This window comes from Macaca thibetana, chromosome 7, assembly GCF_024542745.1.
Source record: "Macaca thibetana thibetana isolate TM-01 chromosome 7, ASM2454274v1, whole genome shotgun sequence".
Taxonomy (NCBI): Eukaryota; Metazoa; Chordata; class Mammalia; order Primates; family Cercopithecidae; genus Macaca; species Macaca thibetana.
In genome coordinates, this window is record NC_065584.1 from 83,198,438 (window position 1) to 83,213,559 (window position 15,122).

At 43.0% G+C, this 15,122-nt stretch overlaps 1 protein-coding gene across 1 annotated transcript; it reads left to right on the forward strand.

Annotated features, from left to right (window-relative positions):
- Positions 1–2,258: 2,258 nt before the first annotated feature.
- CTSG (cathepsin G) lies at positions 2,259–4,985 on the forward strand. Its single transcript, XM_050798615.1, has 5 exons — positions 2,259–2,370; positions 3,134–3,281; positions 3,733–3,868; positions 4,044–4,298; positions 4,733–4,985. Exons 1-5 carry the CDS (start codon positions 2,316–2,318, stop codon positions 4,904–4,906), a joined length of 768 nt encoding a protein of 255 aa, XP_050654572.1. The 5' UTR covers positions 2,259–2,315; the 3' UTR covers positions 4,907–4,985.
- The last annotated feature ends 10,137 nt before the right edge of the window (positions 4,986–15,122 follow it).

A 15,122-nucleotide genomic window follows, 5' to 3' on the forward strand; every position in this document is an offset into this window, starting at 1 on the left:
TAATGAAATTTCCTAATCAATATTTATTACATGACCGAATGCATATATTTTACTCCTCTTTTTTCATATGTGCAGGTTTTTCTTTATCCCGTTCTTCTATTTTTAAGTTAAACTAACATTTTAAAACAAAACACAATGTTGAAAAATTTTAATGAATTAAATTATGCCAAATGCTAAGGCACTAATAAAGGTGCTATACTATTCTCTCTTTGTTCCCTTCTTCTTCATGTTACTTTTCAGATGCATAAAGAGATTTGATAGAGCCTGTACAAGAGAAGAGGTTAAGCTCTGTGCAGCTCTAAAAATAAGTGAAAAAATTATATATTTATGTATAAGGAAAGGAACGCTAACATTCATGAGATTTTCAAGAGGGCCTATTATACTCCATAAAGCTGGGAATTGTATCTCACACCAATTAGAATGGCTATTACTAAAAAGTCAAAAAATAACAGATGCTGGCAAAGTTGCAGACAAAAGAGAACATTTACACACTGTTGGTGGGAGCAGTTAAACCGTTGCGGAAAGCAGTATGGTGATTCTTCAAAGAGCTAAAAACAGAACTACCATTCGACCCAGCAATCCCATTACTGGATATTTGCCCAGAGAAATATAAATCATTCTACCATAAAGACACATGCACACAGATGTTCACTGCAGCACTATTCACAATAGCAAAGACATGGAAACAATCTAACTGCCCATCAATAGACTAAAGAAAATGTGGTACATATACATCATGGTACATATACATATGCAGTCATAAAAAAGAATGGACTCATGACCTTTGCAGAGACATGGATGGAACTGGAGGCTATTATACTTAGCAAACTAACACAGGAAACCAAAGAGTACATGTTCTCACTTATACGTGGGAGCTAAATGATAAGAACTTACGAACACAAAGAAGAAAACAGACAGTGGGGTAAGAAGAGTGAGAGGAGCGGAAAAGATAACTATTGAGTGCTGGTCTTAATATCTGGGTGATAAATATGTACAACAAACCTCCATAACGTGTGTTTACCTATGTAACAAACCTTCACATGTACCCCCAAACCTAAAATAAAAGTTAAAAATAAATACATAAGTAAAAGATTTTAAAAATAAAAGACAGAAAAAAGAGATTGGGAATTGTATTAGTCTTCAATTCTGCTATTTCTGCAAAAATTATACTGGATTGTAATGGTTTTCTGTGCATACACAGAATCTTCTAAATATTTTTAAGTGTTTTTAATAATCCACTGTGTTACTCTGCAGTAATTTGCTGTTCTTTTCTCCCATTGTTGAGTATGTGGCTCTGGTTCCCTTATAGGTAGCACAGCAATGAATGTACCTCCTTCTCAGAAGCTTTTGCTCCTGGGATTAGGTTGATGGGCCTCTAATGTCACCAATGAAATGGGATCTTAGATATTTTCCAGCTAGGATATGACAGCTCCCAATAAAATCAAGTCACTAAACCTTTACTGCAAGCAAGGAGCCATTCTGGAACATAAAGACTTTAACCTTGGGTAGGAAGCAGGCAAGTAGAAGTCTTCAATTGCGTCATAACTTTCACTGAGGCCTCCAGTGACCTGAGAAAGTAATTGTGAGTGTCAGAGCCTTGTTCTTCCTTTTCTTTCTCCAGCAGCACGCTTCACCTATTCAGGAGAGTGCCTACGCAATCTGACTTGACAACTTCTAGAAAGAAATTGGAGCAACACGGGTCTCAGCAGGGTGGTCTTGGGCCAAACAGTGAAAGCAGGCAGGCTTACCCTTTCCTCTTCTGCTCCCTTCAACTTTTTCCTGGTGTTCTTACCCACATCCCTCACCACACCACACCCTTTCATTCATCCTTGTCCCAGACTTATTAAGTATATACAGATAAGCAATCCAGGGAACTTGCATTCATTAAGAGAAACCCAGAAATTCAAAAGGACTGATGCTGTAAATCCAGAGGAATAGAAAACAGGAATTGGGCAGCTGCCAGCTTTCTTGCTTTGCTGGAGTATTCTGGAATTTGATGGATTGAGGGTTCTGGACACAATGCCCAAAGCCCCTTCCTTGTTGTGCTGGGTTCCTATTTCTGTTCTCAGCACTGACTCAACAGCTGCACAAGAGCTCGCCATGTTGGCTTGGATTACACCCTCTCACCCAGATCTCCGGCAGTTTGCGGGCAAACCTCCTGAGCAGCCTTGGGTGATGAAACCTATCGTGGTAGCAGGAGAATGGGACTGTGAATTCTCAATCCCCTATCCCCACCCCTTCCTTCCTCTCTCAGGGCCTTAAAGTCTAGCAGAAGGAAGCACAGCAGCAACTGACTGGGCAGCCTTTCAGGAAAGATGCAGCCACTCCTGCTTCTGCTGGCCTTTCTCCTACCCACTGGGGCCAAGGCAGGTGAGTGACCGCCCCCACCCGCAGAGGCCTGACATCATCCCATAGATTCTTGAGCCAAATTGCCTTGTATATCCCAATTCTGTACTGTTGAGCAAGTTATTTGAATTTGTATTTCCTCAGTTTCCTCATCTATAAAATGAGAATAATATTAATACCGACTTTGCAGAGTTGCCATGAGAGTTAAATAAGTTAGAGTACTTAAATGTCTTGGAATTGCCCGCACACTGTAAGTGCTATAAAAACTTGCTTTGTATAAATAATTCGGCAGCATGTGTCAGAGTTTACCTAGGAGGTAAGAATACAGCAGTAACAGTACCATCAGCTCATGTCTAGATTTTTAAACACCAGTCCCACCTGGTCTTGAATTGGACTCAGAGGGCTCCGGGAAGCTCCACGAGGATGAAAGTATAAGGCAACTTCAGGAACAATCCTGTATTTACAGCAAAGCATCTCCTCAATACCTGAGGCTGAAGCTGGCCTTGCCTGGAACAAGGGTTGTTCTCCCTCTTTTGGAGAGGAGAAGGGAGCTGAGGCCTACGGTGGGGAAAAGAGCTCCTTTCAAGACAGCAGTGTTTCCTGTAGAACCCAGGAGCCCCCTCCCAATCTGGTGCCCCATAGACTCCAACCCTCAGCACCATCTCCTCCCTCTCCTGCACCTTCTCTCCTGCCATCTCCATCTTCCAGCCTTTCTGGAGCCACCAATCTGGTACCCACACTGCAGGTTCAGCAAGCATAGAGTTAAGTGCCAAATGCTTCCTTCCAGGGGAGATCATCGGAGGCCGGGAGACCAGGCCCCACTCCCGCCCCTACATGGCGTATCTTCAGATCCAGTCTCCAAGAGGTCGGAGCAGCTGCGGAGGGTTCCTGGTGCGAGACAACTTTGTGCTGACAGCAGCTCACTGCTGGGGAAGGTGAGGAGTTAAGTAGCTTCCTGGGCAGCCAGGAACACAGCCCTGGGGAGCTCTTCGGAGCATCCATCTGAAAGAAGGGTTGTAGCAACCAAAGGGTGAAAGAGGGACCAAGTGAGTCTTTGCGGGAGGGAACAGGCCAGTGTAAACGAGGAGGAAAGGAGGATACGATCAAAAAGAGCAAGAGGAAGAGATGGAAGACACATATTGGGGCTCAAAATATAAACTCAGGCTATTTATCAATTTAATCTGGGGCAGCAAACCTGAAGGCAACTACCACCCTGTCATCCCTAGCTCAGAGGTGCTGAGAAAGAGGATACAGCTGAGCCCCTGGGCCCTCCCATCCCCTCGATTCTGGTTAGCTGCAGTCTTGCCCTCCTGGTGCTGTCCGCCTACCCTGCAGAGCTGGTGGACCATAGCTCCTGCAGCCCAGACCTACCTCTTGCTTTTGCAGCTCTATAAATGTCACCCTGGGCGCCCACAATATCCGGAGACGGGAAAACACCCAGCAACATATCACTGCGCGCAGAGCCATCCCCCACCCTGGATATAATCAGCAGACCATCCATAATGACATCATGTTATTGCAGGTACCACCTACCTGGCTCTCTGGCTCCTTCCTAGTGTGTCCAGGAACAATGGAGGAGGAAGTGAGGGCAAGGCTTCAGGGTAGCGGGAAGGGTATGGGACGTGTACTGCACCAGCGACCCCTGAGCCTTGGCTGGAGGCCCCAGCTGAGCGGGAATGCCTACATTCTTCCTCCAGCTGAGCCGAAGAGTCAGACGGAATCGAAATGTGAGACCAGTGGCTCTGCCTAGCACCCAGGAGAGACTGAGACCCGGGACGCAGTGCACTGTGGCTGGCTGGGGCTTGGTCAGCCAGACGAGGAGAACAGACAGACTCCGAGAGGTGCAGCTGAGAGTGCAGAGGGATAGGGAGTGCCTCCGCCTCTTCTCTTTCTACGACGGCGGAAGCCAGATTTGTGTGGGGGACCGGCGGGAACGGAAGTCTGCCTTCAGGGTAACGCATGGGCATTGGCCAACACACCCCGGGATAGAGGGGCCTATGCAGAGCCAGGGCAGTGCGAACAGATTCCATCCCCACAGCCTCAGCCTGGGGGCCAGATCAGGGTGAGCTGGGGACTGATTTCCCCATCAACCTGGTCTCTGGGGGAATAGGAGGAAGACCCACAACATATACATAGGCAACATTCTCCTGGAGAAGGGGGAGGTACCTTGACTCGGATTGGGCTGGAGACAGTAACTCAGGCGGAGCTGAAGTCCAGCGACCAAAAGGGTCCAGAGGCTTGGCTCTGCACCCCACCAATCTTCCATCTCACACGCACCCAGTAGTTGAAGGGGCCCACCCACCCCTGCCTTCTCTGAGAGCCCGGAGCTCAGGGCAGCAGGAGCAAGGAGGCCTGTCTCAGTCTCCCTTCCCCTCTCTACCTACAGGGGGACTCCGGAGGCCCCCTGCTGTGTAACAATGTGGCCCACGGCATCGTCTCCTATGGAAGACCGTCAGGGATTCCTCCAGAAGTCTTCACCAGGATCTCAAGTTTCCTGCCCTGGATAAGGAGAACAATGAGAAGCTTCAAACAGCTGGATCAGATGGAGATCCCCTTGTGACTGACTCTTCTTCTCGGGGACACAGACCAGCTCCACAGGGTTGCCAGAGCCTTAATAAACGTCCCCAGAGTATAAATAACCAATTCCTCATTTGTTCATTAAACGTCATTCAGTACTTAGTTTGTTTGGATTGCTACAACAAAATAGCACAAATTGGGTGGCTTATAAATAACAAATTTATTTCTCACAGGTTTAGAGGCTAAGAAGTCTAAGATCAAGTCACTAGCTGATTCAGTGTCTAATAAGGGCCCATTTTCTGGTTCACAGACAATCATTGTCTCCCTGTGTCCTCATATGGTAAAGGGGCAAAGGAATTCTCTGATGTCTCTTTTACAAAGGACCTAGACCCATTCAAAGAGCTCAGCTCTTACGACGTAATCACATCCCAAAGGCCCCACCTAATGCCATCACATTGGGGATTAGGTCTGGGAAACATAGGGAAACACTGTCTCTACACAAAATTTTAAAATTAGCCAGGCATGGTGGCAAGTGCCTGTAGTCCCAGCTACTTGGGAGGCTAAAGTGGAAGGATTACTTGAACCCAGGAGGTTGAGGCTGCAGTGAACCATGCACTACAGCCTGAGCGACAGAGCAAGACCCCATCCCAAGAAAAAAAAAAAAGACTGGCAGGCCAAAAAGACAGAACTGAAATTCCAAAAAAAGACCTACTTTAGTGTATGAAAAAGGTGGCATCTCAAATCACTGGGAAACAATGGATTTTTAATAAATAGCATTAGAACAACTAGATAGATATTTGGAGGGGATGGAAAGTATAATTGGATCCATTCCTCACACCATACTTCAAAATAAACCTCAAATGGATCACAGATCTAAATGCAAAAACATTAAACCATACAAGCACTGGAATAAAGAAAAAGTAAAGAGATTTGCTTCTTTAAAAATAGTTAATGAGCACCCATGTTCATAACAACACTAACCACAATAGCCGGGGATGGAAGAACCCCAGCATCCATCACCAGCCAGCATACTTGTCCTAAACCTTGTGAAAGAAAATAGACTCTCAGGACCCAAACCTCACTATTCCAAAGGGAAAGTTAAGCTTGGGAACTGACCCACGGTAAAAAAAATAAATAAATAAAAAATAAAAATAAATAAAAAATAAACTGCTTTCTATTTATTTCCAAACAGCTATAATTCATAATCCTGTGGCATCACCTCATTTCCTCTACTTGCTTTTCCACATGTTTACTTTATCTTGTGTGAGATGTAGATTTAATGAGGCTAATTAGAACCTCACAAGAACATAACCATCTGCCTCATGTCCTACTCTCCCATTTTTACCTTCCTGCTTGCCCTTTCCCCTTTAAATACTGAAGTTCCTAAAACCCTTTAGGCAAAAGCACAGGTCATAGATGCTCCTGTGGCTTATATTTTTTCCCCTAGTGCATCTTCAACCTTGACTAAATAAACTTCTGTTAGATTGAGACCTATCTCAGTCACTTTGTGGTTTATAACCCTTCCTTACACTATACCAACCCCACTGTATGTATAAGCCAGCATTTTCCTCACCAATGTGATGAAGATCTGTCTCAGAATTTTTGATACTCTGAAGGTATATAAAACATCTCACAAAATGTTGACCAAAATAACAATACATTTGCCCTGAAGATTAGCCCATGACTGTCTACATCAATATTATATTCAAACAAAAGATTACTGAAATCACATAATTTAAAATTAAGCTTTAAACACTTTCTGAAAGTAACTACACAGAATCATCCAGGAAGTTTTCCTAGGTAAGTAGAAATATTAATTACTCCTTTCAGTGTGACATTTACTATCTAAACTTTTGCAGCTTTCATAATCTTAAATGAAATAATCCCTGAACAGACATTTTATCAAATCTAACAGGCTATATACGAAAATGCTTTGGTGAATTTGACCATTATTTTATGTGTATCTCTTATCAGAAAGTCATTTGTCTAATATTCAGTGTAAGCCATTTATCAACAAAATTTTAATCAATAATACATCTTTAACAATCCTCAGTCATTCTCTCTGTATTTACTAACTGCCTACTCATAGGAATTATCTATTACTGGCATACTCTGGGGGTAACAGTCTCATTATTAAATGTTTGCACTGACAAATGGAAAGAATACTTGCTGGTGAAGAGAAAGAAGGAGGGAACAGTAGTAGAAAGGTCCCCCATTCAGCCCTTCTTCCCTGTGGCATTTACTTAGAGCCTCAGAGCACTGCCCAGTCTCCAGACTCAGTCCCCAGGAAGCCCCACAGGCATTCATCTCATCTTCAGGTCTTTCTCTACCAGTCAGTGCTTCCAAGGCAGCTCTTTGTCTCTGCTACCCTGCTGAAAAGGTCTCTACAGACCCCAGGGTACTCACCTCCAGGTGACCATCCCAGAAGCCAGACCCACCACTTCTAACAAATCTGCACTCTTCCCTATTGAGTAAACCTCATGAGCAGAACTTTGGCAAGAAAGTGTTTTGCACAATGAAAACCAATGCAAAAGAACACAAATCTTTCTTTTTCCACGTGCAGACTTTGCACATTAGAAGTCTTACCAGTTTGAATGGAAAGTCATAAAATTACGGTAAGCTCAGGCACAGAAACCTCACTGGGAACTTCTTCCCCAGCCCAACAGCTAAGGCAAAAAGGAGGATTGGGTCAGATGATGATATTTCAGAAAGAGAAAATCTTTCTCCTCTCTCTCTCTCTCTCTCTCTCTCTCTTTCTCTTTCTCACACACACACACACACACACACACACACACACACACGCATTAACCCACACTAAGCCATTTTCCTTTTCAAACAACCCAAGGCCAGAGAAGAGGGGAGCAGAGGAGAAAGAGTCTGTGTAGACAGAAAATCTGAAGATTCTAAGTTGGGCCCTGCCTCTTCCCATTCCATGTGGAGTCTTCAGAGGTCCTACCTGCAAGGCCAGGACTGTGTCTGACATGTACATGTAAATGAGAAATCGCTCTCTACTCCAGAATCTCAAGTGTTGCTCCACAAGATTCTGCAGTTGCCTGAAACTGCTACTCAACAGTACAAAGAAGGACATGGATGACTAGATTCTTGCCAGTGTGTTTTAGGTGAGACCAGTGTTTGACCCTCTTGCATTTATTTTAAACAAAAAAGTTCTAGAGACTTTTAGTTTAAAAGAGACTTTAAGTTTAAAAAACTTAAAGGAAAAGAATTGGGTCAGGTGATGATGTTTCAGAAAGTAAGCAGGTGCTAATCACAAATGCAAGGCAATGTGGTATGATGTTCAGGCTCTGTGAAGACCCAGAATTCAATCACATAAGAGAACACTACTTCTGATTAACACCAAAGTCCCTGAGAGCCCCATTCATCCCATCTGCAAGTCCAGGACTTCCTTCTGGTAAATGTGGTCATGTCGACTCAGCAACTGCCTGAGAACATGTTTTTTGCAACACCCCCACCATAGACATTCCTGTGGGAGGGAGGAGGCACATGGTGAAAGTTTACATCTTGAGAACCAATAGACCAGGAGGAAACTGATGGTCACTGAGCCTGCCCCTCCTCACTTTACCTGTTGGGTTGAAAAACGTGGAAGAAGGAGGCACAGGTCACTCCTGAACTAAGCAGTTGATAGAAAATATGCTGATGTTCCTGATCCTCTTAGATTTTCCTCTTCCCTCTGGGGCTAATGTAGGTAACTGACCATCCCCACCCTCAGAGGCTTGACATGTGGAAGATTGGTACTTCCACAATGTACTAATCAGGCTACCTCTGAGATCCACCTTACTTCAGTCATACCCAGGAATTTGCTGTACTCCAGCTCCATTGCAGAGATAATACTCTGAAAAGACAGAAATAAAAATTTCTCCCAAAGGGCAATGATGAGTCATATCCTTTTCATGACTCATCCACCTTGACCAGAAAAGCGATTTCTAATTAAGGTGGCACATGATTCTGGTAGAAAAGTACATCTGAAAATAAGGGCTATAAATCCCCATTCTCCAAACCCAAGAGCGGGCAGCTCTAGCCCAGGAGCTATCATCTGGATTAAGGCTGGAAGAGATATCTTATACTCAGATTCCTAGACATCACCTTCGCCTTGTCTCTGTTCTGCTAAACTACTTAGCTCTACTAGGGCAGAAGCCAGACCCTAACTGAACCAGCAAAGTGTTCCCTCATCACTGCTTCCTGGCCTGATGGAGATGAGCCCCAACAAGGCCACTTCCAGCCCACTGCCCCATCTCACTCTGATCTGCAGTCCTTTGTCCTCTCTCCTCTTTAGGAGTGCCTTAGGAAGATAAATCTTCCTGAGTGCCTTAGGAAGATAAATCTGTCCTGGTGTTCAGATTCCATTAGAAACTCTCTTCTCCAGCTGTGGAACACACAGCACACCTTGGGACTTTTCATTTGTGTATCCAATAAACATTTGTAGAGTATTTATTACATGCCTGACTCAGGATGAGGTAGAAAGAAGCCAGAGTATTCTGCCCAGTGTATCATGTTTAGGTATTAAAAGACAGCCCTATCCTGGAAGTGAGCAGGACATGGGGTCTGAAAAGCTTTGAACAAAGTAGCAATCACGGTAGGTCAGAGTGTTTTCCAGATTTTCTAGGATGGTCTATTCTGAAGATAGATGCCTTTCCCTTAATATGTATTTGAAGTATATTTGACCCAGAGCAATGACTGAGCTCCTTCATATCTACAGAAAGAGATTGATAACTAGGCAAGGAGTCAGGTCATGCTCTAAGCCTGCCATGATGCCCATAGAAGCCAGGAGCCTCAATCTCAGTGTGCCAGATTCCCTGAAGACTGCTACAGACCATTCCAACCTTTTAATGACCAATTTTTCAAGCCACAGGGAATTTCTGTCTTTTGTGTTCTGTGGACACAGAGATAAAATTTGTGTTTTGGGGGAGATCAAATGGGGTGAAGAAGCCAATTCACACTCCTCACCCTACATGGTGATGGAAAGTTCTAGAAAAAAAACCAGATAGGATGAAATATGGGGGTTTCCTGGTACAAGACAACTTTGTGCTGACAGTAGCTCACTCTCATGGAATGTAAGGAGCAACAACTGGTCCTGGATTTCCTGGGAATTCCTAGCACCATCCAAGAAACAATAGCCCAGGAAAGTCCCTGAGTGTGGAGCCAATGGCTAATAAGGATGTATCTGAGAATCTCCAAGCTGGCTCAAAACAAATATTGGATGCAGGATTGAAAGGTATGGGAGGGGCTGGGTGGCAGGGGAGGCTACTGTTGAAATAATCATATGGTTTTACTGCGTTATGTTATTAAAATGGTGAATTACCTAATTGAATTTTTAAAATATATCTGGGAACTACAAGTGCAGATTTCTTACATGCCTATCTATGTTGCATAGTGGTGAATCCAGGCTTTTAGCTTATCCATCACCTGAATAGTGAGCACTGTACCCAATAGGCAGTGTTTCAACTCTCGCCCCATTCCTAACTTCCCACCTTTTGTAGTCTCCAATGTCTATTATTCTACGCTGTATGTCCATGTATATCCGTTCTTTAGCTTGCACCTATAAGTAAAAACACGTGCAGTTTTTGACTTTCGTTTCTGATCTATTTCACTTAAGATAACGGCCTCCAGTTCCATCCATGTTGTTGCAGAAGCCATGATTTCATTCTTTTTTATGGTTGAGTAGTATTTCATGGTATATACATTTTCTTTATCCAGTTCTCTGCTAATGGGCTCTTACGTTGATTCAATAACTTTGCTATTGTAAATAATGCTGCAATAAATGTGTAAATACACTTACCTTTTTTATGTAATGATTTATTTCTCTTTGGTTCAGTACTATTCAATAGTGTGATTGCAAAATCAAATGGTAGTTCTACTTTTAGTTTTTTTGGAAATCTTCATACTGTTTTCCATAAAGATGTACTAATTTACATTCCCACCAACAGTGTATAAGCATTCCCTTATCTCTGCATCCTCCTCAACATATGTTGTTTTATGACTTTTTAATAATAGCCATTCTGAATGATGTATGATGATATCTTATTTTGGTTTTAATTTGCATTTCTCTGATGATTAGTGATGTTGAGCATTTCTTCATACGTTTGTTTGCCTCTTATATGTCTTCTTTTGAAAAATGTTTGTTCACGTCTTTTACACACTTTTTAATGGGTTATTTGATTTTTTTCTTGTTGAGCTGTTTGAGTTCCAGGTAAATTCTGGATATTAGCACTTTAACAAATGCGTACTTTGCAAATATTTTTTCGCATTTGTGTTGGTTGTCTGTTTACTCTGTTTATTGTTTCTTTTACTGTTCAGAGAAAGTTTTTAGTTTAATGAAGACTTATGTCTATTCTCACTTCTGTTGCATTTGTTTTTGAGGACTTGATCATAAATTCATTGCTTTGGTCAACATCCAGAAGAGTATTTTTCTCTTTTTTTTCTAGGATTTTTATGATTTCAGATATTACACTTAGGACTTAAATCCATCTTGAGTTACCTTTTACAAATGGTAATTCAAGATGGATCCTGTTTCATTCTTCTGCATATAATTATTCAATTTTTCCAGCATCATTTATTGAAAATAGTGTCAAGATGGCCGAATAGGAACAGCTCCAGTCTCCAACTCCCAGCGCGAGCAACACAGAAGACCGGTGATTTCTGCATTTTCAACTGAGGTACTGGGTTCATCTCACTAGGGAGTGCCGGACAATCGGTGCTGGTCAGCTGCTGCAACCCTACCAGATAGAGCTGAAGCAGGGCGAGGCATGGCCTCCCCTGGGAAGCGCAAGGGGGAAGGGAATCCCTTTTCCTAGCCAGGGGAACTGAGACACACAACACCTGGAAAATCGGGTAACTCCCACCCCAATACTGCCCTTTAAGCAAATGGGCACACCAGGAGATTATATCCCACACCTGGCCGGGAGCGTCCCACGCCCACGGAGCCTCCCTCATTGCTAGCACAGCAGTCTGCGATCTAACCGCAAGGCAGTAGCGAGGCTGGGGGAGGGGTGCCCGCCATTGCTGAGGATTAAGTAGGTAAACAAAGCCGCTGGGAAGCTCGAACTGGGTGGAGCTCACAGCAGCTCAAGGAAACCTGCCTGTCTCTGTAGACTCCACCTCTGGGGACAGGGCACAGCTAAACAACAACAAAAGCAGCAGAAACCTCTGCAGACGCAAATGACTCTGTCTGACAGCTTTGAAGAGAGCAGTGGATCTCCCAGCATGGAGGTTGACATCTGAGAAGGGACAGACTGCCTGCTCAAGTGGGTCCCTGACCCCTGAGTAGCCTAACTGGGAGACATCCCCCACTAGGGGCAGTCTGACACCCCACACCTCACAGGGTGGACAACACCCCTGAGAGGAAGCTTCCAAAGCAAGAATCAGACAGGTACACTTGCTGTTCAGCAATGTTCTATCTTCTGCAGCCTCTGCTGCTGATACCCAGGAAAACAGGGTCTGGAGTGGACCTCAAGCAATCTCCAACAGACCTACAGCTGAGGGTCCTGACTGTTAGAAGGAAAACTATCAAACAGGAAGGACACCTACACCAAAACCCCATCAGTATGTCACCATCATCAAAGACCAGAGGCAGATAAAACCACAAAGATGGGGAAAAAGCAGGGCAGAAAAGCTGGAAATTCAAAAAATAAGAGCTCATCTCCCCCGGCAAAGAAGTGCAGCTCATCACCAGCAATGGATCAAAGCTGGATGGTCAATGACTTTGACAAGATGAGAGAAGAAGGCTTCAGTACATCAAACTTCTCAGAGCTAAAGGAGGAATTACGTACCCAGCGCAAAGAAACTAAAAATCTTGGAAAAAAAAGTGGAAGAATTGATAGCTAGAGTAATTAATGCAGAGAAGGTCATAAACGAAATGAAAGAGATGAAAACCATGACACGAGAAATACCTGACAAATGCACAAGCTTCAGTAACCGACTCGATCAACTGGAAGAAAGAGTATCAGCGATTGAGGATCAAATGAATGAAATGAAGCGAGAAGAGAAACCAAAAGAAAAAAGAAGAAAAAGAAATGAACAAAGCCTGCAAGAAGTATGGGATTATGTAAAAAGACCAAATCTACGTCTGATTGGGGTGCTTGAAAGTGAGGGATAAAATGGAACCAAGTTCAAAAACACTCTTCAGGATATCTTCCAGGAGAACTTCCCCAACCTAGTAGGGCAGGCCAACATTCAAATCCAGGAAATACAGAGAATGCCACAAAGATACTCCTCGAGAAGAGCAACTCCAAGACACATAATTGCCAGATTCACCAAAGTTGAAATGAAGGAAAAAATCTTAAGGACAGCCAGAGAGAAAGGTCGGGTTACCCACAAAGGGAAGCCCATCAGACTAACAGCAGATCTCTCGGCAGAAACTCTGCAAGCCAGAAGACTTGTAGAGTGGGGGCCAATATTCAACATTCTTAAAGAAAAGAATTTTAAACCCAGAATTTCATATCCAGCCAAACTAAGTTTCATAAGTGAAGGAGAAATAAAATCCTTTACAGATAAGCAAATGCGTAGAGATTTTGTCACCACAGGCCTGCCTTACAAGAGACCCTGAAGGAAGCACTAAACATGGAAAGGAACAACCGGTACCAGCCATTGCAAAAACATGCCAAAATGTAAAGACCATCGAGGCTAGGAAGAAACTGCATCAACTAACGAGCAAAATAATCAGTTAATATCATAATGGCAGGATCAAGTTCACACATAACAATATTAACCTTAAATGTAAATGGGCTAAATGGTCCAATTAAAAGACACAGACTGGCAAACTGGATAAAGAGTCAAGACCCATCAGTCTGCTGTATTCAAGAGACCCATCTGACATGCAGAGACATACATAGGCTCAAAATAAAGGGATGCAGGAAGATCTACCAAGCAAATGGAGAACAAAAAAAAGCAGGGGTTGCAATACTAGTCTCTGATAAAACAGACTTTAAACCATCAAAGATCAAAAGGGACAAAGAAGACCATTACATAATGGTAAAGGGATCAATTCATCAGGAAGAGCTAACTAGCCTAAATATATATGCACCCAATACAGGAGCACCCACATTCATAAAGCAAGTCCTTAGAGACTTACAAAGAGACTTAGACGTCCATACAATAATAATGGGAGACTTCAACACCCCACTGTCAACATTAGACAGATCAACAAGACAGAAAGTTAACAAGCATATCCAGGAATTGAACTCATCTCTGCAGCAAGCAGACCTAATAGACATCTATAGAACTCTCCACCCCAAATCAACAGAATATACATTCTTCTCAGCACCACATCGCACTTATTCCAAAATTGACCACATAATTGGAAGTAAAGCACTCCTCAGCAAATGTACAAGAACAGAAATTATAACAAACTGTCTCTCAGACCACAGTGCAATCAAACTAGAACTCAGGACTAAGAAACTCAATCAAAACCACTCAACTACATGGAAACTGAACAACCGGCTCCTGAATGACTACTGGGTACATAACGAAATGAAGGCAGAAATAAAGATGTTCTTTGAAACCAGTGAGAACAAAGATACAACATACCAGAATCTCTGGGACACATTTAAAGCAGTGTGTAGAGGGAAATTTATAGCACTAAATGCCCACAAAAGAAAGCAGGAAAGATCTAAAATTGACACTCTAACATCACAATTAAAAGAATTTAGAGAAGCAAGAGCAAACACATTCGAAAGCTAGCAGAAGGCAAGAAATAACTAAGATCAGAGCAGAACTGAAGGAGATAGAGACACAAAAAACCCTCCAAAAAATCAATGAATCCAGGAGTTGGTTTTTTGAAAAGATCAACAAAATTGACAGACCGCTAGCAAGACTAATAAAGAAGAAAAGAGAGAAGAATCAAATAGATGCAATAAAAAAGGATAAAGGGGATATCACCACTGACCCCACAGAAATACAAACTACCATCAGAGAATACTGTAAACAACTCTACGCAAATAAACTAGAAAATCTAGAAGAAATGGATAATTTCCTGGACACTTACACTCTTCCAAGACTAAACCAGGAAGGAGTTGAATCCCTGAATAGACCAATAGCAGGCTCTGAAATTGAGGCAATAATTAATAGCCTACCAACCAAAAAAAGTCCAGGACCACATGGATTCACAGCTGAATTCTACCAGAGGTACAAGGAGGAGCTGGTACCATTCCTTCTGAAACTATTCCAATCAATAGAAAAAGAGGGAATCCTCCCTAACTCATTTTATGAGGCCAACATCATCCTGATACCAAAGCCTGGCAGAGATA